Below are 26,548 nucleotides of genomic sequence, written 5' to 3'. Positions count from 1 at the left end.
GATAATAGTCGTTGTATTCACGAACAAAAATGTATCTGTTGGAACACGGAAAATGGAAGGATGTTTCCAAGCTCAATCTATTACAATAAAAAATGTGATGGAATAAAAGAGGCAAATAAATCGTTTTTTTAACTAGCGATGATATAACAGGACGGTAATAACTTATCCAATAAATAAAAATATAATTGATTTTGTTTTATTCAAGGTGATGAGGTGTTTCATTCATTGGAAAACCTTTTCTGGGTTGAGAGCTCAAAGGAAAAACTACTCAGAGTATTGTGTGAATTTATTTTACAAATATAACATTCTATCACGGACATCTACAAAGACATCATTTGACTTGCTGTTTGATCTAGAGATTTCAAAACATTTTCCAGCTGAAGAAGTGATTTTTTTGCTTCAATCAACAATTTTCCCTCAGGCATCACTTCGGGTTCCTTGAAGAGACAGGCGATGCATTTCATCAAATAGGCTTTCGATTCCTGTGAAAAGTACCGTAGCTCAATATTTATTTTTCAAAAACCATCCACAATATGAATCAACCAAAAACTTTTTTACCAAAATCAACCAATAAAAGTTATTACAGAGCCTACTCAATCAATTGAATCAACTAATCAATAACAAATTATTCAATTATAAAATTATATTCATTTTTGAAAAAAGTTTAGTCTTTTTTGTGGAGTGAATGAGCCTAATATAATACAAAGTGGAGCAGAATCCATTAAGAGATAGATCAAATGATGGATTTCTAATTTATTGTATACTTTCTATCATTTATTTGTCGACAGTTAATATTTTAATTCATTCCATACTTTTGAAAGATTCAGAGGAGCTTCATTACAAATGTGAAAATAAGGAAAATTACACATTTAGAGAGTTGGAGAACAACCTCCCGATAAATTATTCAACAGTGTTGTTTTAAGCTGGATTCGCAAACAACAGTGACAGTTGACAGTGAAAATATTGATTCATACAACAAGCACATCATCAAAAATGATAGGGAGAGAAAAAAAGGTAACCTTGTGCTATTCTTCTCCTGAATTTACATAAGGTTACACTTAGTCCGAAATAGGTTGAGTCTTGTAGCTGTTCACTTCACAGGATGTATAATTAAAGATTAAATATAATTCCATGAATTCTGATTAGACTATTTCCACTCAGTTCGGCCAAGTGAGTATAACAATACTCAATAAAATAAAATATATTTATTATGAAATTATATTTATTTATTTAACACCATTAGAACTTATGGGAATTATATTTTCACTGTCCAGCTATATTCAGTTGATTCAAGTGGGTTCAATTGAGTAATAATAATAATAATATCGAGTGACCTGGCTGGCTCAGGTCTGGTGTCAGAGTTTTCAGGTCGCAACTGATCAATTTCAGGGCCTCTGACATGACCTAACGACTGGTTCAATTGAGTGAATTGTACTCATATAAATCAAATAATGAATAAAGCTGGATAGCTTTTTCCCATTTTTCTCACTCCACAATATGTAGGCCTGTATAAGAATTGATATTATTCGTTGTTATCTATTTATCCTATCTCAGTGATATATAGAGAGCAATATAATATATTGAAAGAATTTTATTTTGGAACAATAATATTATCGCCCACAATTAAGTTATTTTTTCAGAGCAAACTAGGTTTCATTCAACTTTGAGTACACATTTAGATGAAGAGCGGAAATTTGTCATTACTCACCGTGAGCAGTTGTACAATTTCGCCATGAGTAAGTCCAGTACTGCGGCGTACTAATTCGGCAGTACTTGCATGCAGCTCATAAGCAAGCACACCTCTTATTCGACATTCGGCTGCAACATATTGAGATAAAATTAGAATAGAAGTAATAAAGGGATATAACGAAATGAATTCTTCAATAAATCCATATCAATTGATCATGGTTATTTTCAGTTTGTCCAAGATTTCAGAATAAGGGCAAATATTTGATTAATTGTGAGCCATTCAAATTATGATTTATAGCCATACAAATTATGAATTAAAAAAGTGTGACATTTTAAAAATTGACAAAAAAATGCCATACGCTAAATAATAATAATAATGTGAGCCATTCAGTTGTAATTGATTGAAAAAATGGGATTAGCAGTAATGAGATATAACAGAATGTATTCTTCAATAAATCCTTATGAATTGAACAAAGATAATTATAGACCTTTTCAGTTGTCAAAATTCTTAAAATTGGGATGAATATTACTTATTCTTTGTGTTGTAATGTAAGACATTCAACAGTTATGAATTGTTGGAATTGAAATATAATTGATAATGGAATAGAACAGAAAACTCATCCTACAACAATAAAATCATATTAATTAAACAATATTTTCAGTCCTTCACAGTTGTCAAAGTTTTTAGAATAAACTTTAGTTATTCATTGTAGCCTATGATCAATTTCAAATGTAGGCCTTAAGTAGTCATAATGAGAAAAAACATATATTCAATCTTCAATAAATTCATATCAACTGAACATATTAACATTCCACTCTTTTGCAGTCCTCGAAGTCCTCAGATTTAGGAATTAGGAGTTAAGGAATCAGTTCATTGTAAGACACTTGAATTAAGTTACTTGTAGCAGATCAATATCGATTAAAAAATTAGAAAATGGAGCAAACAATTCAAACAAATGGGAGAAAGAAGTATGGCAGGATAGCAATCTATCAACTACCTGCATAAATTTTGCAAGAAATCAAAAATTTATGTTGCTTTCCATGACGAAACACTATATAATAACGTTGTTGTGGTTCAGACACTGTGTTACTAGTAAATATTTGAAAAAACCAAAAATCTATAAACTGTTAATAAGGCATTACTATGTGAGCCTTCTTCAAATGAGTTATAAGAGACATAACTACTGAGAGATTTTGAAGAGAAACGGCAATTATCTATAGTCTGTTCTGAGAGCTAAGAAACAATGTAAACAAACATGCGCGTGTGAGAGTGGATTTTGGAACAGCATGACTGATTCACAGTACTCAAAGATAATAAGTACTATACTGAATAATCACAATGCTTGATTCAGTTTAATTGGAATCATTGTGAAATTGGTATGTAAGAGTCCAGCAATTATAGCGTATATGAATCGTCATCACTTTTATACGCACACATGCGCTCTTGTGTCTATTGTCTCTTCTCTCGAAGAACAGACTATATGAAAAGTTTTTCATAGACTATAGTTTCAAATTTTTATAGTAAATCAACAAATATCAATATGAATTCTATGATATTTATAATTTATTGAAAATAAATTCAACTCACCAGGAGCCAACGTATCAATGAGATCAGACATATCCAAGCACAGCTGAATCTTATGATTCAAATCCTCGTCAGGCAGATTGTTAATTCCATCTATCTGCCCATACTGTTGGGCTACACTCAATGCAATTTCAGTCAGATAGAAATGTCGCTTCGACAGTGTCGAGCTCCACTTTTCCAAAAACATTTTGCATTCCTTGAGATCATCTCTGTTCAGTTGTTGCAGCTCGAAAGCGACTTTATCCAGCATTTTCTTTATTTCCGGCCAAGGTCTGTGTCGCCCGCATTCGTTGCAATTCCAGTCAACGGTTCCTCCTGTGCAGAACGAGGGAGGTAGCACAAGGCCATTACAGTCACTGCAAATCATGAAAGTAGAATAGATTAAACTTGACAAATAATTGTTATTAGACGAAAATCCCAATTAAATGCTGTAAATTTCCATTTGTAAACTTGACAAACATACGAAAAATTACAAAGATTTGACACAAAAAGTGTATACATTAATAATAAATGTATTCCTTGACAATATCTATCTCTCTATCTGAGTAAACAGATAGACAGATACATCTAATATATGGAAATAAATGTTGAAGAATAGGCTCATGTAATCTTCCAGTACAAAGTATCAATCATTAAACAATACAATAATTTATTGATATTTCCTTCTACGAAAATTACAATGATTTGTTACAAAAGGTGAAAACATCATAATAAATGTATTCCTTGACAATATCTATCTCTATATGAGTAATAAGATGGACAGATGTACTGTATCTAATATCTGGAAAGGTAGTGAATAATGAAGAAGACATTTTCATATCATCTGAAAAATTGAAATCTATGAAGTTCTATTTATTGTAAGACTATTGTATCTATGAAGTTCTATTTATTGTAAGACTATTGTATCTATGAAGTTCTATTTATTGTAAGACTATTGTATCTATGAAGTTCTATTTATTGTAAGACTATTGTATCTATGAAGTTCTATTTATTGTAAGACTATTGTATCTATGAAGTTCTATTTATTGTAAGACTATTGTATCTATGAAGTTCTATTTATTGTAAGACTATTGTATCTATGAAGTTCTATTTATTGTAAGACTATTGTATCTATGAAGTTCTATTTATTGTAAGACTATTGTATCTATGAAGTTCTATTTATTGTAAGACTATTGTATCTATGAAGTTCTATCCATTGTAAGATTATTGTATCTATGAAGTTCTATCCATTGTAAGACTATTGTATCTATGAAGTTCTATTTATTGTAAGACTATTGTATCTATGAAGTTCTATCCTAAATCATAAATTATCGAGTATCCTATTATTACATTATTTTGCGTGGAGTAGAAATGAACTTTGAAATCTGAACTTTATTCCATTAAAATGTGCGAATGTGTACTTTTTTATTGGATTGAATATTTTAAGAAATTAATACTCAAAATAGAATGATTGGGAAAATATTATTGTTTAATTATTATTTGAAGGCTATAGCCAAAGCACTTATGATTGGCTTAAGACTATAATTGATCAATTTTTAAATTTAAATTATGCATCTATATTAAATTCTGCAGTAATCCACATTTCTTGACACCTGGTTGAGAATTTTTCTGTAAAATGGCATGTGATATTATCAATATTATATGAAAACTGACATATTATTTATAAGTTTTCAAATATTATATTTTCACAATTTTAAAAATTTATCTAGTCTTACTTTGTAAATGAATGTTAAAATTTGAATGTATGTGACTATTGTCTATGCTTACCATTGTTTAGCCATGACAAGTAATAAATTGAATTGAATTATGGTTATTTAAAAACTAAAAATGCCACTTAATCTGCAACTTTTCAGTATTGGAGGCTTTTGATTCCACTGTTTTTTAGTTCATTCAACTTCAATTCCATCTGTGATATTAACTCATCATCTTCTTACGTACAAGGATTAGGTTAATGCCTGTTCCGACTTACAAACAGCTTATTAATATCTATATTTCAATTACAAAATTACGCTATAATATAAACAAGTAGTGTATTTATTGCCATCTCTTCCGTGGCCTACCAATAGATCTTTTCCCTGCCGGTTTATAGTTCAATATCTGTAGAGGAAGCCTTTCTGCCGGCATTCTTTCCACATAGTCTTTCCACTGCTTCCGGTATTGTGTGACTTTTTCCAACAAGCTCTAAATTCCTAGCTCTTCTCGGATATCATCGTTTCTGATGTGGTCCCTTCTATCGCAGCCCTTGGTTCTCCGGAGGAATCGCATCTCCGCCGCCTGCACTCTACTCTCTAGGGGTTTAGTTGTAACCCACGACTCGCTTCTTATTTGATAAAACTTATGTTTTAAACTATATTATATAAAAATATTGTAGTAACAGTTGTAATGTATTTATGATGTGATGTTTATGACTTGTGTTAATATTGTATTATATACGATGCATAACATGAAAAATAAAATTGAATTGAATATAGGCATTATTAAAGGATACTAGATATTAGTTTTATGGAAATATCTAGTGTAAGTGATGAAAATTGCAATATGTATTAGAATTTTCCCGATATTACAGTCTACTCCATAGTCTAGAGTATGCCAAAAAAACAACGAATAGGAGTAAAATTCATAATTCTTCAGTCTCTATTGATTGATACAATACATCTATAAAAAAAATTCATTTATTCGTTTGGTAGAGTGAACAATACAATAGTCAGAAACGAAAAACATGCTATTGCCCAAAACTTCTTCTGTTTCTTAATGCTTGTACAGTATAGCTAAGCTAAGTTGTAGCATACCTAGCGTAGCATAGCTAGAAATCTTCGGAAGACGTATCCTACGTATCTTCTAATGTTGATTAGTCTATACATTTCACACCAGCATCTAGCGTAGATTCAACATTTGGAGATAGGAGGGCACGTCCTCCGAAGACGTACTTCTAGCTAAGTCTTCTGTAGTGAGTGAAGTCCTTTATCAGGACTTTAAAGAATTAAAAAAAAACTACAACCTATCATAATATTATTTGCTGGGATAAATATTGAAGATTTGTTTCTATAGCAAATCTATTATATTCTATTATAATACAAATCTATTATATTTCTATGTTAACCAATTAAAATGTTTGTCTGTTAGAGGATAAAGAAGAAAATTTGTCTGTATATTTGATCAAATTTCTCGAGATCCGAGACACTTTTGACTGCAATAAATACATTATAAATTTTGCACTAAAATATGAGTTTAATGATTGATGTTAAGCTGATTGTGATTTGGTTTAGAAAATTGAAATGGACATAACCTATGTATAATATTTGGACAATTTGAAACTAAATTAGGAAATTGAAAAAGTTTTGGGCAATAGCCTGTTTTTTCTTTCCCGATCATTGTATTGTTTGTGCTACCCTAATAAATAAACTCACAGTCCAAGACACTTGACAGCACTGAAGTAGGTGCCAAGCTCGGTGACATCCGAACACCTGGTGCAGGCGCACGAGAAGTACTTGGTCTCAATGAGGTGCTGACGCCGGGTGCTGGTGCTCCACAGGGCGTCGGTGTAGCAGATGGAAAGGTGGTCGCCGCGCCTGATCGGCTCCGCTGCGTGGATGATGATGTCTCCCTCACTGCTGAACGATTTGCTGCAGTTGGCCTGGCAGTTGTGCTCCAACATGGATGCTGTGCTATAGATTGCCACGTGGGGCGGATCTGTCGTCGGCACTTCGTGACCGTTTACCTACAAAAATATTTCATTATTGAATGAAAACACAAATTGAAATCGTCAACCATTTTTATTATTATAAAATACTATAATATAAACAGAACTTGGTTTCGTGGCTTTACCAGCCAAATCTTCAGCTGTTTGTTTATATTATAGTATTTTATATTAATAAAAGTTGTTGACTATTTCAATTTGTGTTTTTATTATGGAAAAGTACCACAACATCACTCACAACACAACTGTAAGGTATTCCATTATTATTGACATTAGTTTCATAATAATTGATCATATATATTTTAACAAACCTACACATAATTTACATTTCTCAGTTAACCGATTGAAATGTTTCTATGGACATTTTTAAGCAATATTGGCTTGCTAGTATCCACAACTTTTCATCCAAACTTCTTAATACAGTACAATAATAGAATATCCATTATTTCCCATCATTGAAGCATACTATTGGATAATAATCTTGAAACTCTGATATTTTTTACACTTTATTGATTCAGTTGACTTATTTACATCCTCCGATATTATTATGTCTTATCCCTGGGTGATTCTTTCTTACTGAATTCGGGTGAGAAATAGTTCATTTAGTCTATCTAGTCTAATCATTTAATCTAATCTATTTATTAGTTCATTTAGTCTAATCTATGTATATATCTATATAAAAAGGGGAATGCCACTGATTCATTCTTTCACTTAACTTACGGTACCTATTAAAACCTTTGAATTAATCAACTTGAATGTAATTTTCCTCCTATTTTAGTGATAATACTGTGAAATATTTCTTCTATGTTTGGTTTTGAAGCATCTAAGTTCAAAAATCTACTTTCTGAAAATAATTAAATTAAATAAAATGTTGTGAAGTGAACAACTAAAATACTTGACCTATTTCGGACTATGTGTAACCTTATCTAAATTTGGGAGAGGAAGGTTACCTATTTTTTCTCTCCCTATCATTTTGATGATGTAGGTACTTATTGTATGAATCAATGAAGATTCATTTCTATTAAAATGAAAATTTAATCTCTATATATGATTGGAGAAGATGAACACAAAACATTTTCTCCATATTCTATATCTCTATAAATTATCAAATTATCATTAAAGATTGTTTCTTGCTCATTATGAACAGCGACAAGACTGTGATATTGGAGAATGAGTTCATATGTAACTGAAAAGCGCTACGGTACATATACAGTCTGTAAGTACCCAACAAAATCGTTCATCACATCAAATTATAATAAAGGACTGCATATCGTGATGAAGTGACAAAATTATGTTTAATTTATTATTATTGCCATGACTTTTATGGAGTGTTTTGAAAAATACAATGGAAATATTTATATAAACCAGTATAATTATTACAGATGGGATAAGCTTTATTATTTGATTATCTGTCAATATTGGAAATAAAATATTACAATAAATACGGTATCTACGATAACTTACTATCCGTATTTGAACGGCTATCATACGTATGTCAAACATTTTTTTCAAATCAAATTTATTGTTTCATTTCCATAAAATATACAACATTTATTTATTTATTGAATGCGTTCGAAGACTATATAGTGTCGAAGCCTAAAACCATAATAAGTAATTATAGTAATTATTATTATAGTTGAACATATGGAAAATAGATTAATAGAAAACTAAAAAATGGAACAATAAATGGAGAAGAATATCAGTGACATTCTAGGAAAGTGTGATAATTCAACTTATTGTTGGAATACGGTAATTATTTTTTAAACTATTTTTATATACCGTTATCATGGAATATTCTTACCTCTAATAATCCACATATCCTCAGAATCTCGTCAACTGAGAAATCCTTTTCGATATTGTAGAACCTGTGAAGAAACTCGGCGATAGACTTTGTATCAGCCAATTGCTTCATGGAATTGCACCTGGCATCGCTGTGGGATTCCAGCTCATTGAGTTTGTTCCATAGGGCAGGATTGGCTTCTCTCTGGTAACAAATTCTCAATGGAGTGATGCACTCATAGCTTGGATGCGGAGAAACGAATTGACTTATTCTCACCTGAAAAAAGGAAATACTGGTTATTGAATGACATGGATCAAATAAATGACATTAAGTGCCGTTTGCTTAGTACAAGTTTAAACTAAATTTCATCTTAAACTGGATTAAATCTATATCAAGTATCATTTGTTATAATGTGATCTATTTTGAGTTTCAGTCAACAGCTGATTGAATTCAGTTTAAGCTTTCACTGTGCAAACGGCCCTAAAAGTATTTAATTTGGGTTATTATTGAATATCGGGGCACCGAGCTTCGCTCGTTATTTATTTATTGATAAACAAAACATAATTCTTAAAATTGATTGGAGAAGGACTGATATTTTTTACTATGGGGAAGGTCATGTTTCTATTTTACAGCTGGCTATACGTCAGTTTATGAATTTCGGGGATGAGATATTTTGATTTTCCACAGATTCACTCGATCACTCACTTTTATTATCCACAGACGACGAAAGTCTCAGCTGTTTTTCCAAGGATGAATTATCCTTTTAATGTTATTCAGCGAGTTTTCCCAGGGATAAGACCTGGTGCAATCAAATTCTCAATGGAGTGATGCACTCATAGCTTGGATGCGGAGAAACGAATTGACTTATTCTCACCTGAAAAAAGGAAATACTGGTTATTGAATGACATGGATCAAATAAATGACATTAAGTGCCGTTTGCTTAGTACAAGTTTAAACTAAATTTCATCTTAAACTGGATTAAATCTATATCAAGTATCATTTGTTATAATGTGATCTATTTTGAGTTTCAGTTAACAGCTGATTGAATTCAGTTTAAGCTTTCACTGTGCAAACTGCCCTAAAAGTATTTCATTTGGGTTATTATTGAATATCGGGGCACCGAGCTTCGCTCGTTATTTATTTATTGATAAACAAAACATAATTCTTAAAATTGATTGGAGAAGGACTAATATTTTTCATTATGGGGAAGGTCATGTTTCTATTTTACAGCTGGCTATACGTCAGTTTATGAATTTCGGGGATGAGATATTTTGATTTTCCACAGATGCACTCGATCACTCACTTTTATTATCCACAGACGACGAAAGTCTCAGCTGTTTTTCCAAGGATGAATTATCCTTTTAATGTTATTCAGCAAGTTTTCCCAGGGATAAAACCTGGTGCAATCGAATTTCTATATCATAAACCTACTATGTTCCAAATTTTGTGAAAATCGTTAGAGCCGTTTTCGAGAACCGTTGGACATACATAACCAGATAACCATATACAGAAATTTCTCGCTTAATATAATAGGATATAAGAATATATCAGAGACAGAGCTAGATAGACCCATATTGGAACTGTGATTATAATTAAGATAATAATCTATTCAATTTTTGTATTAAAAGTCTGTAATCTCACAAATATTAACATTAAAAATTCCAAATACCAAATATTCAAGCCAGATTCATCAGAAACGGCATCATTTTTCATGAATACCAACAATTCTTTTCGTTTAACCAAGGAGTTGGTAATAGAAAATTGGCAACTCTGCCGTCCTATCCACTGCCACTATCCACCGTCCTATCCGTCCAATCCACTGGCTTCATAACGTGAAACTCTAGGGAACGATTTTTACAAAGTCAAGTTCCCTTGGAATCGCATTATTCTTTACAATACCACACTGACTTCATAACATGAAACTCTGGGGAACGATTTTTACAAAGTCAAGTTCCCTTGGAATCGCATTATTCTTTACAAATACCACACTGACTTCATAACATGAAACTCTGGGGAACGATTTTTACAAAGTCAAGTTCCCTTGGAATCGCATTATTCTTTACAAATACCACACTGACTTCATAACATGAAACTGTAGGGAACGATTTTTACAAAGTCAAGTTCCCTTGGAATCGCATTATTCTTCACAAATACCACACTGACTTCATAACATGAAACTCTAGGGAACGATTTTTACAAAGTCAAGTTCCCTTGGAATCGCATTATTCTTTACAAATACCACACTGACTTCATAACATGAAACTCTAGGGAACGATTTTTACAAAGTCAAGTTCCCTTGGAATCGCATTATTCTTTACAAATACCACACTGACTTCATAACATGAAACTCTGGGGAACGATTTTTACAAAGTCGAGTTCCCTTGGAATCGCATTATTCTCTACAAATACCACACTGACTTCATAACGTGAAACTCTAGGGAACAATTTTTACAAAGTCAAGTTCCTTGGAATCGCATTATTCTTTACAAATACCACACTGACTTCATAACATGAAACTCTGGGGATGACTTCATAACATGAAACTCTAGGGAACGATTTTTACAAAGTCAAGTTCCCTTGGAATCGCATTATTCTTTACAAATACCACACTGACTTCATAACATGAAACTCTAGGGAACGATTTTTACAAAGTCAAGTTCCCTGGAATCGCATTATTCTTTACAATACCACACTGACTTCATAACATGAAACTCTGGGGAACGATTTTTACAAAGTCGAGTTCCCTTGGAATCGCATTATTCTTTACAAATACCACACTGACTTCATAACGTGAAACTCTAGGGAACAATTTTTACTAAGTCAAGTTCCCTTGGAATCGCATTATTCTTTACAAATACCACACTGACTTCATAACATGAAACTCTAGGGAACGATTTTTACAAAGTCAAGTTCCCTTGGAATCGCATTATTCTTTACAAATACCACACTGACTTCATAGCATGAAACTCTAGGGAACGATTTTTACAAAGTCAAGTTCCCTTGGAATCGCATTATTCTTTACAAATACCACACTGACTTCATAGCATGAAACTCTGGGGAACGATTTTTACAAAGTCAAGTTCCCTTGGAATAGCATTATTCCTTACAAATACCACACTGACTTCATAACGTGAAACTCTAGGGAACAATTTTTACTAAGTCAAGTTCCCTTGGAATCGCATTATTCTTTACAAATACCACACTGACTTCATAACATGAAACTCTAGGGAACGATTTTTACAAAGTCAAGTTCCCTTGGAATCGCATTATTCTTTACAAATACCACACTGACTTCATAACATGAAACTCTAGGGAACGATTTTTACAAAGTCAAGTTCCCTTGGAATCGCATTATTCTTTACAAATACCACACTGACTTCATAACATGAAACTCTAGGGAACGATTTTTACAAAGTCAAGTTCCCTTGGAATTGCATTATTCCCTACAAATACCAACAATTCTTCTTATTAACCGAGGAGGTGGTAGGAGAGAATGGCAACTCTGCCTTCCTATAAATTTCACTGACTTCATAACATGAAACTCTAGGGAACGATTTTTACAAAGTCAAGTTCCCTTGGAATCGCATTATTCTTTACAAATACCACACTGACTTCATAACATGAAACTCTAGGGAACGATTTTTACTAAGTCAAGTTCCCTTGGAATCGCATTATTCTTTACAAATACCACACTGACTTCATAACATGAAACTCTAGGGAACAATTTTTACTAAGTCAAGTTCCCTTGGAATCGCATTATTCTTTACAAATACCACACTGACTTCATAACATGAAACTCTAGGGACGATTTTTACAAAGTCAAGTTCCTTGGAATCGCATTATTCTTTACAAATACCACACTGACTTCATAACATGAAACTCTAGGGAACAATTTTTACTAAGTCAAGTTCCCTTGGAATCGCATTATTCTTTACAAATACCACACTGACTTCATAACATGAAACTCTAGGGAACGATTTTTACAAAGTCAAGTTCCCTTGGAATCGCATTATTCTTTACAAATACCACACTGACTTCATAACATGAAACTCTAGGGAACGATTTTTACAAAGTCAAGTTCCCTTGGAATTGCATTATTCCCTACAAATACCAACAATTCTTCTTATTAACCGAGGAGGTGGTAGGAGAGAATGGCAACTCTGCCTTCCTATAAATTTCACTGTCTTTATAACGTGGTTCTCACTAGAGGAAACAATTTTCCATAGCCAGATTCACTTTTGAAACTGCATCATTCCTTATGAATTACAATTAGGAAGAGAAACAGTTTTGGGTTTATCCTGTTGATTCTCTATGCTCTCAATCATTAATTTGATATTGTGATTGTAGAATGTAGTAAATAAATAATGAATGAATAAAATTCTTCTTAAACCAAGGCGGTGGTAACAGAGAAACGGCAACTCTGCCTTCCTATAATTTCCACAGACTTTATAACATGAATTGCACTACAGCAGGAAATGATTCTTCCAAAGGCACTTTAAACTGCATCATTCCTTACAAATACAGAGTGATCAAAAAGTCCTTCCGCAGTGAAATATATAAATACTCAATCACTAAGAAACAAGTATTTATAACAACAGTGTTTCAATTTATTGAACTTGTATATTCATTACAGTAGATGTTGAGGGTACCTTCCTTGTTTAGGTGGAGTAAAGCGGTAGTAAATTGACAAAGCGGTTTCTAAACCACAGAGAAGAGGAATCTCCTACTTTGTGTCCAAACAGAACAAAATAGGCCACCACGCAGCTACCGCGGAGAGACTTTTTGATCACCCGGTACAACAACAATTCTCAAACCAATGCTGACCAACGTAAAATTCTGCTTATTAAACCAATGTTGTCAGTTTGAACTCACCTTACTACCGCGCTTGCTTGCGGCCCAGTCACACTCAGGTGTATGGTCGGGCGACTGGTGGCATTGGGTGCGCGCGCATAGGGGCCATCCACACCGGGCGCACTGCTGGCTGTTGAGGGCGGTGACCGATTGCAGACACCCCAGGCACACGGGCGGCGTCACCTGGCTGGGACCCTCACTAGAGGCCGCTCCCGCAACACCTCCTCGCCCCGCTTCAGGTCGCGGGACGCCACCAGGTGTCTGCCCAACACTTCGTTCACGCATATCTGTTAATAACATTTCAAATTATTGATATTATTTTGATAATATGAAAATCTGAATAGATTGTTACTTCATGTCACTAGAGGCCGCTCCCGCAACACCTCCTCGCCCCGCTTCAGGTCGCGGGACGCCACCAGGTGTCTGCCCAACACTTCGTTCACGCATATCTGTTAATAACATTTCAAATTATTGATATTATTTTGATAATATGAAAATCTGAATAGATTGTTACTTCATGTATGCTAGATATAAGATGATATGTATAATCATTACTTCAATTTGTAAAAACTATCATTTATTCATTTATACAATTACATTATCAAATGGAAGAGAGAGGAAAAATAAGGTAACCTTGTGCTATTCCTCTCCCAAATTTAGATAAGGCTACATATAGTCCGAAATAGGTTAAGTCTTGTAGCTCTTCAATTCACAAAATTTTCAGTCCTCAAGTATTTTTTAAAGTAGATTTTTAAATTTAGATGATTCAAAACTAAACATAGAAGAAATATTTCACATTATTATAACTAAAATAGGAAATATTCACATATTAAAAATATAATATATTTTATATAAATAAATCATATATGTAATGTGAGAAGAATTTGGATAATAAAAGGTCCTTATTGTATGAATGAATGAAGCAAAATTATGCTATCCAGCTTTATTGATTATTTGATTTATATGGGTAAAATATTGTACTCATTTACTCAATTGAACCCACTTGAATCAACTGAATATAGCTGGATTTGCACACAACTGTGACAGTGAGCAGTGGAAATATGATTACCATGAGTTCTAATGATATTATTCATACTCACTTGCCCGGACTGAGTGGGGATAGTCCAATTATTAGAACTTGTGGAATTATATTTTCACCGTTGTGAGCGAATTCAGTTTAAAGCGGTCATGTGCTTTCGTACGTCATGAGTTAATTTTACAAAAGTAACATGATAGATTATTTTCATATAGTTCTAGTTAAATAGTAGAGTTACAGTTGAATAGTTTCCTTTTCTATTTGAGCAGTGATCTTGAGCAAATTATTTTTTGAGCACATGGTTCTTCTAAACATTTGGTTCGTCTACCATCTTCAAAATGCAATGAATGGACTGGCAATTAAATTCTTATATTGCTTGAGGAATTTGCTTTGGAGTGTTTCTGTTTGTTTTTGAACAATTATCATTGTTCAATTATCATGTTCTATCTTGTGAAATAAAGAAACATTCCATCAAATTGTCTTTTTTATTTAGGGCTACATTTGAATATAGCCTATAAGTAAAAATAGAAAATAGAAAATGAGTTTTTAAATAATTTTAGAAAGGGTACTCAGATTTCTATTTTTATTTATAAAAAAATTCCATTCTATTCTATACAGGTACCAACAATTCAAGTTAGGATGAAAACCTTGGAAGAAATCAATACTAAAAATAAAAAATGCATATGATTTGCGTATATTTTAAATTAAAAATATATGAAGAATAAACTCTGTAAAACTATAAAGAGATATAATAGATCCTACAGATAATCTAGAGTAGGCTATAATATACCTACAATGTGTGAAAAGCTTTGAAAGTTCGAAAATCAAAATTAACAGTACGGTAGGCCTATTAGAGAAAATATAGAAGGAAAATGGTATTGACTATCACGACCTATATAATAGAATAGAATACTTTATTGGCCATTAAGTACACAGTTTATACAATATAATTACACAATTTATAAAATATATTTAAAATATACTTACAGTAATATTGATCATGTTTATGTGAGATATGATTTGAAAATTCACATTAAAATCCGGGAAAGGAGCAGTTTTTGGATGAGATTGTTTACACTTTCCTATTCTTTCATATGATGTGTCATTTTCAATGTAAAATAAATAAACAGCATTAGAATCAATTTCCTTAATAAAGGAAATGCTTGTTAGCGAGTAAGACAGAGCATCTTTCAGCCATACGTATTCACCATTTATTTATTTATTTATGCAGTCATATCCATTTCATTCCATTTTATTATTTGCTGTGTTTATTTTTTCTGCTATCTAAAATTGTGTTTAAATTTTCTGTAATGTATATTTTTCAGAAAGACTTCTCATAAAAACTTTTCATTTCTTTCAATATTTATATTAAATATTGCATTTTCAATTGTTTTTCTTGTAATGTGTTAAGAGAGCAATTATGGGATATTATCCTTTTGCTCTCATATGTATCTCAAATGAATAAATAAATAAATATTACTTGTATTACACTTATGTGAGAAGGCACAACAGGCTTATGCCCAAAACTGTCCCTTCTCAAATTTTTACTACAGTACAAATTAAACTGTAGGTTAAGCTACTATCACTTATTAAAATAGCAATTTACACTTCAAAAAACCAACAAATCTTCAATCAAAAATCGATATCAAATTTAATGATGATAAGTGAAAATATTGGGCTTGCTCATCAATCCCACATAATCTAGATTATTAATCAAAAGAGTGGGTGATAAATAAATAGTTATTACTAAAAACGTACTTTGTATGGCTTACAGTTTCCTTTATGTTTCTTCCAGTCTTTTTTCTGGTGATCTTTGCTGCAGTAATACACAATATGACATCCCGCACATCTTTGACTGGCTTCTTTCATGCACACGTTGCATTTATCTTCAATGTCAACCATATCTGGAAACAACAAGGATTGTAAAATTTATTATCTCGATCCACACTTTGAAACAACTCATCATCCAACTATAATGATAACACAAACATGATTGGAATATGAATAAGGGGAATTTATTCCACTTTAATGAAAACACTGGGTTATTGTCAAAAATATCACTAAAAATATTTCACTTTCTAGAATGTGAAATTGATACCGTAGTCCAATTGAACAAGTTAAAGTACTTTTTTCAGAATTAGATTCGCTCAAAAAGGCAATTAGATGCATCGTTGGTCTGAGGAATGATGAATCATGTAGACAAGCCTCCCCAGAACTTCAGATAATGACACTGCCATGCATGTACATATTTTGTAATCTGATGCACATGAGACAAAATGAAACCAACTTCATACGACAAGAGGAGATTCACAGCTACGCAACAAGACAGCGTTCGTTCCTGACAACACCTCATATCCGTCTCAACAAGACCTTCATGAGTCACAAGTTCCAGCAGTTCCGAATCTTCAATAAGATGCCCCAGAGAATTAGTCAACTACCGGAACCAAGATAAAAGGCAGTTATTTGCAAGTGGTTGAAAGAAAAAGCATTTTATGATTTAAATGAATATAACACACTGACATTCCTAGTGACACTCAATGACAGCATATATTATATATGTGTGTATATTGTATTTTGTTCTTTTCCAAACAAAATGACGATTCCTATTGTACAGTGTTGTATTTAATGGCAAATAAATATTCTTATTCTTATTCTTCTTATTCTCAATTATCACTTTAAAATCCAACCCCAACAACTTCAAACCTATTGGAGCTCTATAATATACTATCATATCTCACAATATCCTGTATCAGTTACAAATGTTACAATAATTCGTATTGGAGATTGAACAGCGGCAGTAGACTTTTTCAATATTATCGTTAGATCATAGAGAATCTACACTCATCAATGAACTGAACAGTGTTAGTACGGTAGTGTGAATGTGTATCAATAATACTCGAACATCATAATAATTTGAAAGCCTAAATATATTTATTCATTTCATCTGTCAATAATTTCAAATTAATTGCTATAGTGAGGTCCACGTTGGATTAGCAATGGTATTGCTATCCTTGTCTATCATTCAAGAAAGCGGATAGCGCTATCTCTTTCTCGCTTTGCTCTGTTGCTAGATCGTCTTTTAACAATGTAGAATTATTAATTAATTAACGAAATATTTCATCTTAATTATGAAAATTCATTATGAAATTATTAAAAAATATAATTCATTGCCTAATAAAATATAATTGATTATTTCAAATGAGAATGAACAGTTAATACTACATCAATAAACCTGTATCAGCTACCGTCTGTAGAAGGCATTGATAACGTTCGGCAACATTGTTCTCCTATCTTTCTTCACGTGGACCTCATTATAGAAGTACTAGTCCTGGTGAGAACAACGTATATTATCAATTTAACCTTTATTATAAGAGAAAAAATTAGTCTTTAGACTGGATTGCAAAGTATTTTCAAATCAATGAATGATTTGATAAGTCACGCCCCCATTATTGTAATGTCTTATAGGCCTATTCCTTTTCCATCCATTATATATCTTATCACAGACCACTAGCCTACATACCGTACTTTCGTTTGTCTGTGATAAGAGTGCACTCTTCTGTGAGATATCCCATCCATTCTAATATTCTAATCCCCCACCATTCCAATAACTTACCATCTTTTCCATTGACGCTGAGTTATTTTTACCATGCTTGTATGAATAAATAAATAACTTTTACAACCATGAGTCATTACTTATAGACAGACAAGTTTTAGTGTGCAAGCATAAAAGAAGCATGTCTGCCTTTCAAGTTATTCCTAGTTCAAAGAGATGGAACTTGGCCAACGCTCCACATGCAAACGTTATAGTCATCTCACAAAAGACTCGTTCAAATTGCAGTGTGGTCTCCAACACCCTGTTTCACCAATTTCGGATGTCAGACAACATTTTCTACAGATAATCAAAACTTCTCATCAATATTATCATAACACTCTTTATTTTTATAAATGCTGGACATAATAAGGCTCTTATTTTTTATAAAAAATGAGAAATCATCATGAATGCAATCTTTCAATTTCAGAAATTTGTAATCATTCTCAATCATGCAGCATTGAATAAAGTTACTTGAAATAAGTAGGTGATGTAAAATATACACGAATGACTTCACTAAGGAAAGTATCTTAAAAATTGGATCTGAACAAAACATTTTCACATAAATTCTAGTCAAATGGCTTCTAAATGAGAAATAATAGTGCATTATCAAATGCAATATTTCAATTTCAGAAATTCTTAAATATAATTTCCCAATCATGCAACCTTGAATAAAGTTACTTGAAATAATGGATGTGAAATACATTAATAGCTTCACTGAGGAAAGTATCCTGAAAATTGGATCTGAACAAAACATTTTCACATAAATTCTAGTCAAATGGCTCCCATATGAGAAACAAAATAGTGCATTATCAAATGCAATATTTCAATTTCAGAAATGCTTAAATATAATTTCCCAATCATGCAGCCTTGAATAAAGTTACTTGAAATAATAAATGTGAAATACCGTACATGAATAGCTCCACTAAGGAAAGTATCCTGAAAATTGTATCTGAACAAGACATTTATTTTCATATAAAACTTCAAAATACTGTACCCTTGGATTTGGTTCATTTCCTATATAGACTGGGAACTTATGGGAATCTGCACCTTTGAAAAATATTCCACATAGGCCTATAGATATACCACTTTAATTATTGATTGTTTTTCATCGGAACTTATATAGCCTCTAATCCAAATAACCCAAGGCCTATTCACAAAATAAAACATATTTAATTATAGTCGCAGTGGATGTTAAAACAAAATAAGTAAAACTTGAGAACCGGTTTTGGAGTCAATAATAATGAGTACCGTAGTATCTTAATTCAAAACAAGTTTAGTTCTTCAAAATTTACTATATTTTATATAATTCGATAAAATAAGAGTTCAAATATTTTAGAATACAATCAGAGAGTATACGATGTAACATCTGTAGCCTACTCTCTGAATACGAGTTCTCATATGTACATACAACACTGATAACTTGTTACTAAGTTGATTACAGTCATAATTTATACTGATGATAATGCGTTAAATTACATCGAAATAGCATGATTTAATGTAATCTCTGCTATATAAATGTAAGCCAAACAAATAATTCAATAATTTAAAATAGTGTTGAATGTAAATACATGTTGAATTTCGTAAATGAGTTCACTTGATTTGGCACAAACAAAGCTATTTTTGAACACTTACAATGCCTTCATTTTCTCGCATTAGCTTCCAACTACCTACAAATTCCGTTCTACCAACAAGAATCAATTTATCGACAAGAATACTACCTATTTGTTGTCATGCCCTATTAAAACTTACCTCAGTTAATCTCAGCCTGAGGTGACACAGATTTCCGATTTGAATATTCAGATAAAAACACAATACTAAAGCCGCAGTGGGGCACTAGATAAAAGACTTGCCGTACGAATCACTTTCGCTTTCTTTCAGTCTCTTAAAAAAGCACACAGCAACTGAGTCCCCTCTCTTGGCCAAATGTCACTACCTATTCTATTCCTGCTTTTCTCACTTCGATTCTTCTTCGAAAATAATCGCCTCTCTCTGTTCAGTTATTCAACTGGCGGGCTTCTCATATTATCATATTTTGTACTGTCAATAAGCAATGTTTATCTTTCAATATCAACACATCATTTTGCATACAACTTGAGAAGGAGTGTTATTTTTCAACTACCGGTACTGCATTACATAAATATAGTACTTTCAATACATCAATACTTGATATTTCAATTCTTCAATACTTTTGATCTATTTTAACAATAGCAGGTAACCCATGCTCCGTAAGGGTCTAATTTAAAACTTGACAAACTGAAAACTTGACCTACTGTATCTTGAAGAGTTTAAAATAAGTCTATTTATTTATTTGCATACAGAAGCTCACAGAATAAACTCATGAAAAGCCTTATTGACATCAACTAGCTTAGACACATATATTTGATGCAAAATAAGAATGAACAAATAAAATAATAAACACAATTTGTGTATTGTATTGTGTATTTTGTATACAATATTGTATTGTGTATAAGAATGGACAAATAAAATAATAAACACAATTTTTGAATACTAATATCATAAGAAGAGGCGAATGAGGCGAAATGAAAAAAAAAATAATATAACCATCCTCGGTGAATTAAGAATCAATACACAAGAAGTTAATCAGTCCAATAGTTCAGACGTGATGATGCGTTATCAATCGTGAATATTTCCTATCCCGTATAGTATAGTATGGTTTATAAGCCAATATATATGTGGTTTTAATATATAAATATGGTTTATAATAATGTTGTGAGAACGAATAATGGATTATAATGAATCAGTCACATACAAACTATGCATATCTGATTTATCAAATTTGAAGTTAAGTTTCAAGCTATATAATGCTTGATTGTACATGAATAAATTTGAAAATTAATGTTCATTATAATACACATACGGTAGCATTCTCAGGTTAACCAGAGAAATTTCTTATGACTAAATAACTGGAGGAATGAAATGGCTAGACGTATTTTGATCTAGATTTTATGAAAACAGCAAAATACAGATAGGTTTTCATTGTTTTCTTCACAATAATCAACTCAGGAAATCATCAACCATATTAATAGAAGTGTAAAAACACAGATGTACTTTTCTATCACATTGTATCTACATATTAGAAAACAAAGATTTTATTTACAGCATACTGAAAATTAACAGTTTGAAACGATAAGTGCACAATAATAGCCTTTAATAGGAAGTTCACCAGCCTTATATATTTATTGATATTCATGTCCTTCTGACTGGAAGTTCATTGAAATCAGTAATCTCATGTTTCCAGTATCAGCACTTCTTGATTTGTTTATCCTCATGATGGAAACAAACCAACAACCTGAAATCAGTAATCTCATGCTTCCAGCATCAGCACTTCTTGATTTGATGATGCTCATGATGGAAACAAAACCAACAACCTAAATAGGCTAATAATATTTCTACCTACTCAGCGAAACACATTAGATAGATTATGCTAAATATATGACAAAATCGGCATGCAATACTCTTGAAGATAGCCAGAAATTCCGAAAACATGTCATAATTATTTAGTTATTCATTTATGGTACAAAAATGTTGAATATTAATAAGTTATTTATTCGTTCATACAAACACAAACCACACACTATATCAAGCTATATAAAACAAATACAAATCTCAGGACCCTTTTAAATTATTTTTCCACAACATGTTTCGGATATTAAAGCCATTTTCAAGTGATTTGAGAATAAATAAATACTGCTGGAAGATTCTTATTTTGATCATAATAATAAATTTATGATCATATATGTTAAATTTATTTTGATCATAGTTCATAGAATCATATGAACATACTAGTAGTTCTGTGAAAAGTAGACCTCACGCAGTATTCTCATCCACAAGTGAAAGTATAGACCTTAGATTGAGATTATTAAAATTGACCTTAAATTATAGACCAAGATTGAAACTATAGACCATATTGAAATACAGCAATAGACTGGCTTCTCCACACAATCTGTGTAATCACTTGTCAGCTGATTTATGATGAATAATATTCTATAGTCTGATTTTTACTCCAATATTGGCGTATGAAAGAGGCTCCTTTTTCCTTTTATATTATCCTTGAAATGCAAAATATCCAAAAACCTTGTATATACGTCGACGCGCAATTAAAAAAGGAACATACCTGTCAAATTCCATGAAAATCTATTACCGCGTTTCGCCGAAAATGCGCAACATATAAACATTTAAAACATTTGAAAATTAAGAGAAATGCCAAACCGTCGACTTGAATCTTAGACCTCACTTCGCTCGGTCAATTATGATCGAAATAAGACTCTTCCTGCAGTATTTATTTATTTCCAAAACACTTGAAAATGGGTTTGATGTCCGAAGCTTGTTGTGACAAAATAATTTAAAAGGGTACTGAGATTTATATTTTTATTTCTATTGAAAGTAGCCCTAAAGAAAAAAGACAAAACAAATACAGTATTTATATATCGCTATAACAATTAACTAGGTACATAAGTATGAAAAATTGAGTATAAAGCTATGAAATAAGCTTCAGGTATCAGCTCAACGCCGAGAATTGATTTTTGAGCTGAATTTATTTGAGATACTAACTCAAGAGTTTAATATTGTATAAAATATTAGTACAAGAGTATTACCACTAGGGTGAAATAAAAACGATATTGTCAGCTCCACATAATTTCTGAAAATATCGTTTTTATTTCACTTTAATATGGAGAAATTTCACAATATGTCTGTAAATTTTATATAACCATTGGAATAGTTATGAAACAAGCATCAAGTTCAACATCAAATATTGAAGTGTATCAACTCACCTTCAGGTAGGAGGCTCTTGTTGCAACAAGAATACTGCTTGATGAAAATATCCTACTAGCGTGAACACTGGTGATACTGGACTTCCCATGGAGCAACTGCGAGTCTATGAGCACCGGAGCTACGTCGACGTCACCACTGAAACGAGATAGAAGCAAGCCGTCAAGTTCTCTCCACTTCAAATCTTCGGCTACTTCATAAATTGTAGAAATTATGAGCAGAATCGCAACTCGAGCATAGAGCAGCCAGAAAGCAACTCTGGTTGTAGGGCTTCATTCGTTCAGGCTCGGCCAATTAAAATCGTCAAAAGTGTATGAAAGACTCATTATTCAGGGAAGCCAACCGTTGTATCAACACCCACCGAATTCTGGTGGGATAGAGAGGGGAGTGAGAGGGAGAAACCGAGAGAGAGATGGACAGAGAGAAAGAGAGAGAGTGAGGAAGAATGTGAAAATGGATTGGATGAGATTCGATTGGCTGAAGAGGAAATTGCTTGGTGGAGATTATTCAAAAGTAGTACGGTATTTGGTTGTAATGGAAAAACCTTTCCACCATCGATTGTTGTAAAAGAACATTTCCATCTCATTTGTTTTCAGAATTATATTTGTAAAGAGCTTACATAATAGAAACTGTGTGAAAAATTGGTTAAAAAGACTGAAGAAATTGATTAAAACTGTCTATGATGATGGAATCTTCTAAACGGAACTGCTCTCAATGTAAATACAGAATTTTCATTAAAATATTGAATAGTTGATTTGCTGATGAATGTTAGTAGATTCAATTAAATTAGTTTTAATTATAATATGTACAAAACATGAGAACATAATCTCAATCAACTTGAAAGAACTCACTCTAAACTGACAGACTCAAGTCTTTGTGGAGAGTATTCACTGTTAAATGTGTAAATGAATTTTATAGATTTGTATTATATGTTTTGTGAATAAAAAGTTATTTGATTTGATTTTGAGTTACAGAAATTCCATAACATTTTTGTTACGGTATACAAATAATACATTTTTTAAATTTTGGAATAAGGGATTGTACCTGAAATGTTGTAGACCTATATTCATGCTATTGAAAGTTTCAGAATAAAGAAATTCAATGGAAAATAATGTTAATTCACACAGAGCGTAGATTATATCGGTGCAACAATAGAACAATAAATATAAGAAATGAACGATATTTTATACTAAAGTCAAAATTTATTTGGAAAGGATAAACGGATTTGCTTGAAATTTATGATTTTCACATTTTTATTGGAGAATAATTGAATCAATATACTGTGGAATAAAAAGTATGGCATTTTTGATAGTGGGGAATAAATTGAGGTTCAGAAGAAAGAAAAGAATCCATGTTGAAAGGGTCAGCCAAGTGACACATGAAACATCTTTCATGGACGTTTTCACAATTAATTCTTTTATAAATGTGAAACAATGAACAAAATATAGGATATTTGATATTTATTTAATACGTCTTACATTGCCAGGTCTGAAAAGACCTATATGGCAAACAATGCTTATAATAAACAAAATAATAACACTTCTATGATAAGAAATTAATAACAATAATAGTTCATAATAAAACATATTTAGGAAATTCATGCTGAAAATGAAAATGATAGGTGATATGAATGAATTAAATCTGCAGAGTTTACAGGGAAGTGAAAAATATGAAATGTACAAGTGGAAAGGATATTAAGGCTATAGGTGAGGGGTAACGATGTAGAATAATTATAGAGGATTATGGATATAAAGGAACCCGGATTTTCGGTGGGGTTCTAACACTCTAGCACCTTGGGTTGTTGGGACGCTGGGACTGCTATGAATAAGGATATTCATAACGATTTAGTTCAAAATATGAACACATTTTCTTGGTATTGTTAAACTTCATAGTAGATTTTTCAATAATATTAAAACTTTCAAATTAGGTTTACAATGTCAAATTACACTCTTATAGGCCTACAGTACTCAAACTCTGTACCTTTCAAAATTTAGCCCTCAGAATTTTATTGAAAAACAAATATCGTTCCAAGTGATGAAAAATTTGATTTACAAAAATGACAAGTCCATAATCAACCAAGGAATACGATAAGAGGTGAAGAAAAGAGATGATTTCAGGAGATCCTCCCTATATTTATAGCTTAGTTCAATAAATCAACTTGATCCTCTGTGACTAATTTATGTTCACAGTGGAAGGTTTCTATTTCCAATCGTTCTCTCCCTCTTTCTCCACACATCTGTGTCCTTGTTCATCAACACTTGTTCCGCCAGAAACCTTTCTTCACCAAACCTTTCTCAACTGTCTCAGCCGATTGCAACTACAGTATTCCAAAACGAAGAGTTGCATGCAGTTGAAACATTGTTCGCAGCTGCCGAAATAGAACAGAGAGAGAGAAACGGGAAATCCACAGTTGAAAGTGAGATGGGAACAGATCTCACCTTTAATTATATGGGCTATCAATGGGTTTGGAGTTGGCTAACGTGGAAATGCTTGTCATTTATTGGCACTGTCGCCGCTGTGAGAAAGGTATTTGGAAAATTCTCTGAACCAAATTGTTCAGTAGGCTTGAAATAAAACTTTTCTGGCAGGGCGACAACATTCGATTTTGGTTTATTCTTTTGGAGGACTTTCCATTGTAACAAATTAAGACATCCTTTTCTCCTGACAAGAGGAATCAGAGTAGGTAGGTATTGATCCTACCGAATAAAGAAATGAATACACATTGGAATAAGCACATTTTTTTTGCTTATTATAATGTCTAACATCAGTCTTTAGTTATATGAAGACAATTGATTAGGAAACTGTATAGTAAGCAATAGCTGATAGTATATAAACCTCTGTTAACGTAATTCCCTTGTCATTCTATCACGATCCCCCAGCCTTTCACTATGTATCTTAGTATTTTTTTAAATAAATTAATCCTTTTAAAACCCAAGTTGCGCAGTCTCCTATCTTATCTTTTTGACTTGTTCGTGAGTAATTTAGATGAGTGAGTAGGTGGAGGATAATGCAAATATAAATTCAAGATAAAATGGGAATCAATAATTTTGAAATTCTCGCCGTTGTTTTGAAATAGTAAAGTGTAACACTGAGATAGAAAAATCCTATTAAGCTACAAACTGTAGAATCACAAATACTTGGATTTTCTATCAATAATCAATGCAGCAGTCATGACTTCAATGCTTACCATACTGAACCTTGTACATTATAATAATTTTCATAATCATTCATTCTATAAATCATTTTTTCATTTCTCAATCTAGTCACTTTTCAATCCATATTATTCTCATGAAGACCTACACAGGCATTACAAGCATAGGATAGGCATATCTACTTCCTTATTATAGGAGAGTAACTCATCAGAGTGATATAGTCCTATAATCATATTTTCCTCTATAATCAAACCCTATATTTTTTTCAGACTGGTATTTATAGACTTTGCTTATGTTCAATTAGACTATGCATAATGAATATTCAATTCAATTCAACTATTTCTATTCAACAAATGTACATATACATTGAATAAC

At 32.1% G+C, this 26,548-nt stretch overlaps 1 protein-coding gene across 1 annotated transcript; it reads right to left on the bottom strand.

Moving 5' to 3' along the window:
- Nucleotides 1–265: 265 nt before the first annotated feature.
- LOC111053613 (SET domain-containing protein SmydA-8) lies at nt 266–23,318 on the bottom strand. The gene is given in 9 exon segments (XM_039419596.1): nt 266–482; nt 1,709–1,818; nt 3,278–3,630; nt 6,682–6,992; nt 8,773–9,027; nt 13,624–13,799; nt 13,802–13,889; nt 16,397–16,542; nt 23,024–23,318. Coding segments are annotated over 8 exon segments (1,599 nt in total). The 5' UTR covers nt 16,541–16,542; nt 23,024–23,318; the 3' UTR covers nt 266–320.
- Between the last annotated feature and the right edge of the window lie 3,230 nt (nt 23,319–26,548).

This window comes from Nilaparvata lugens, chromosome 1, assembly GCF_014356525.2.
Source record: "Nilaparvata lugens isolate BPH chromosome 1, ASM1435652v1, whole genome shotgun sequence".
Lineage (NCBI taxonomy): Eukaryota > Metazoa > Arthropoda > Insecta > Hemiptera > Delphacidae > Nilaparvata > Nilaparvata lugens.
Note: the sequence above shows the minus strand (reverse complement) of the source record. Positions and strands in the feature narration are given on the sequence as shown.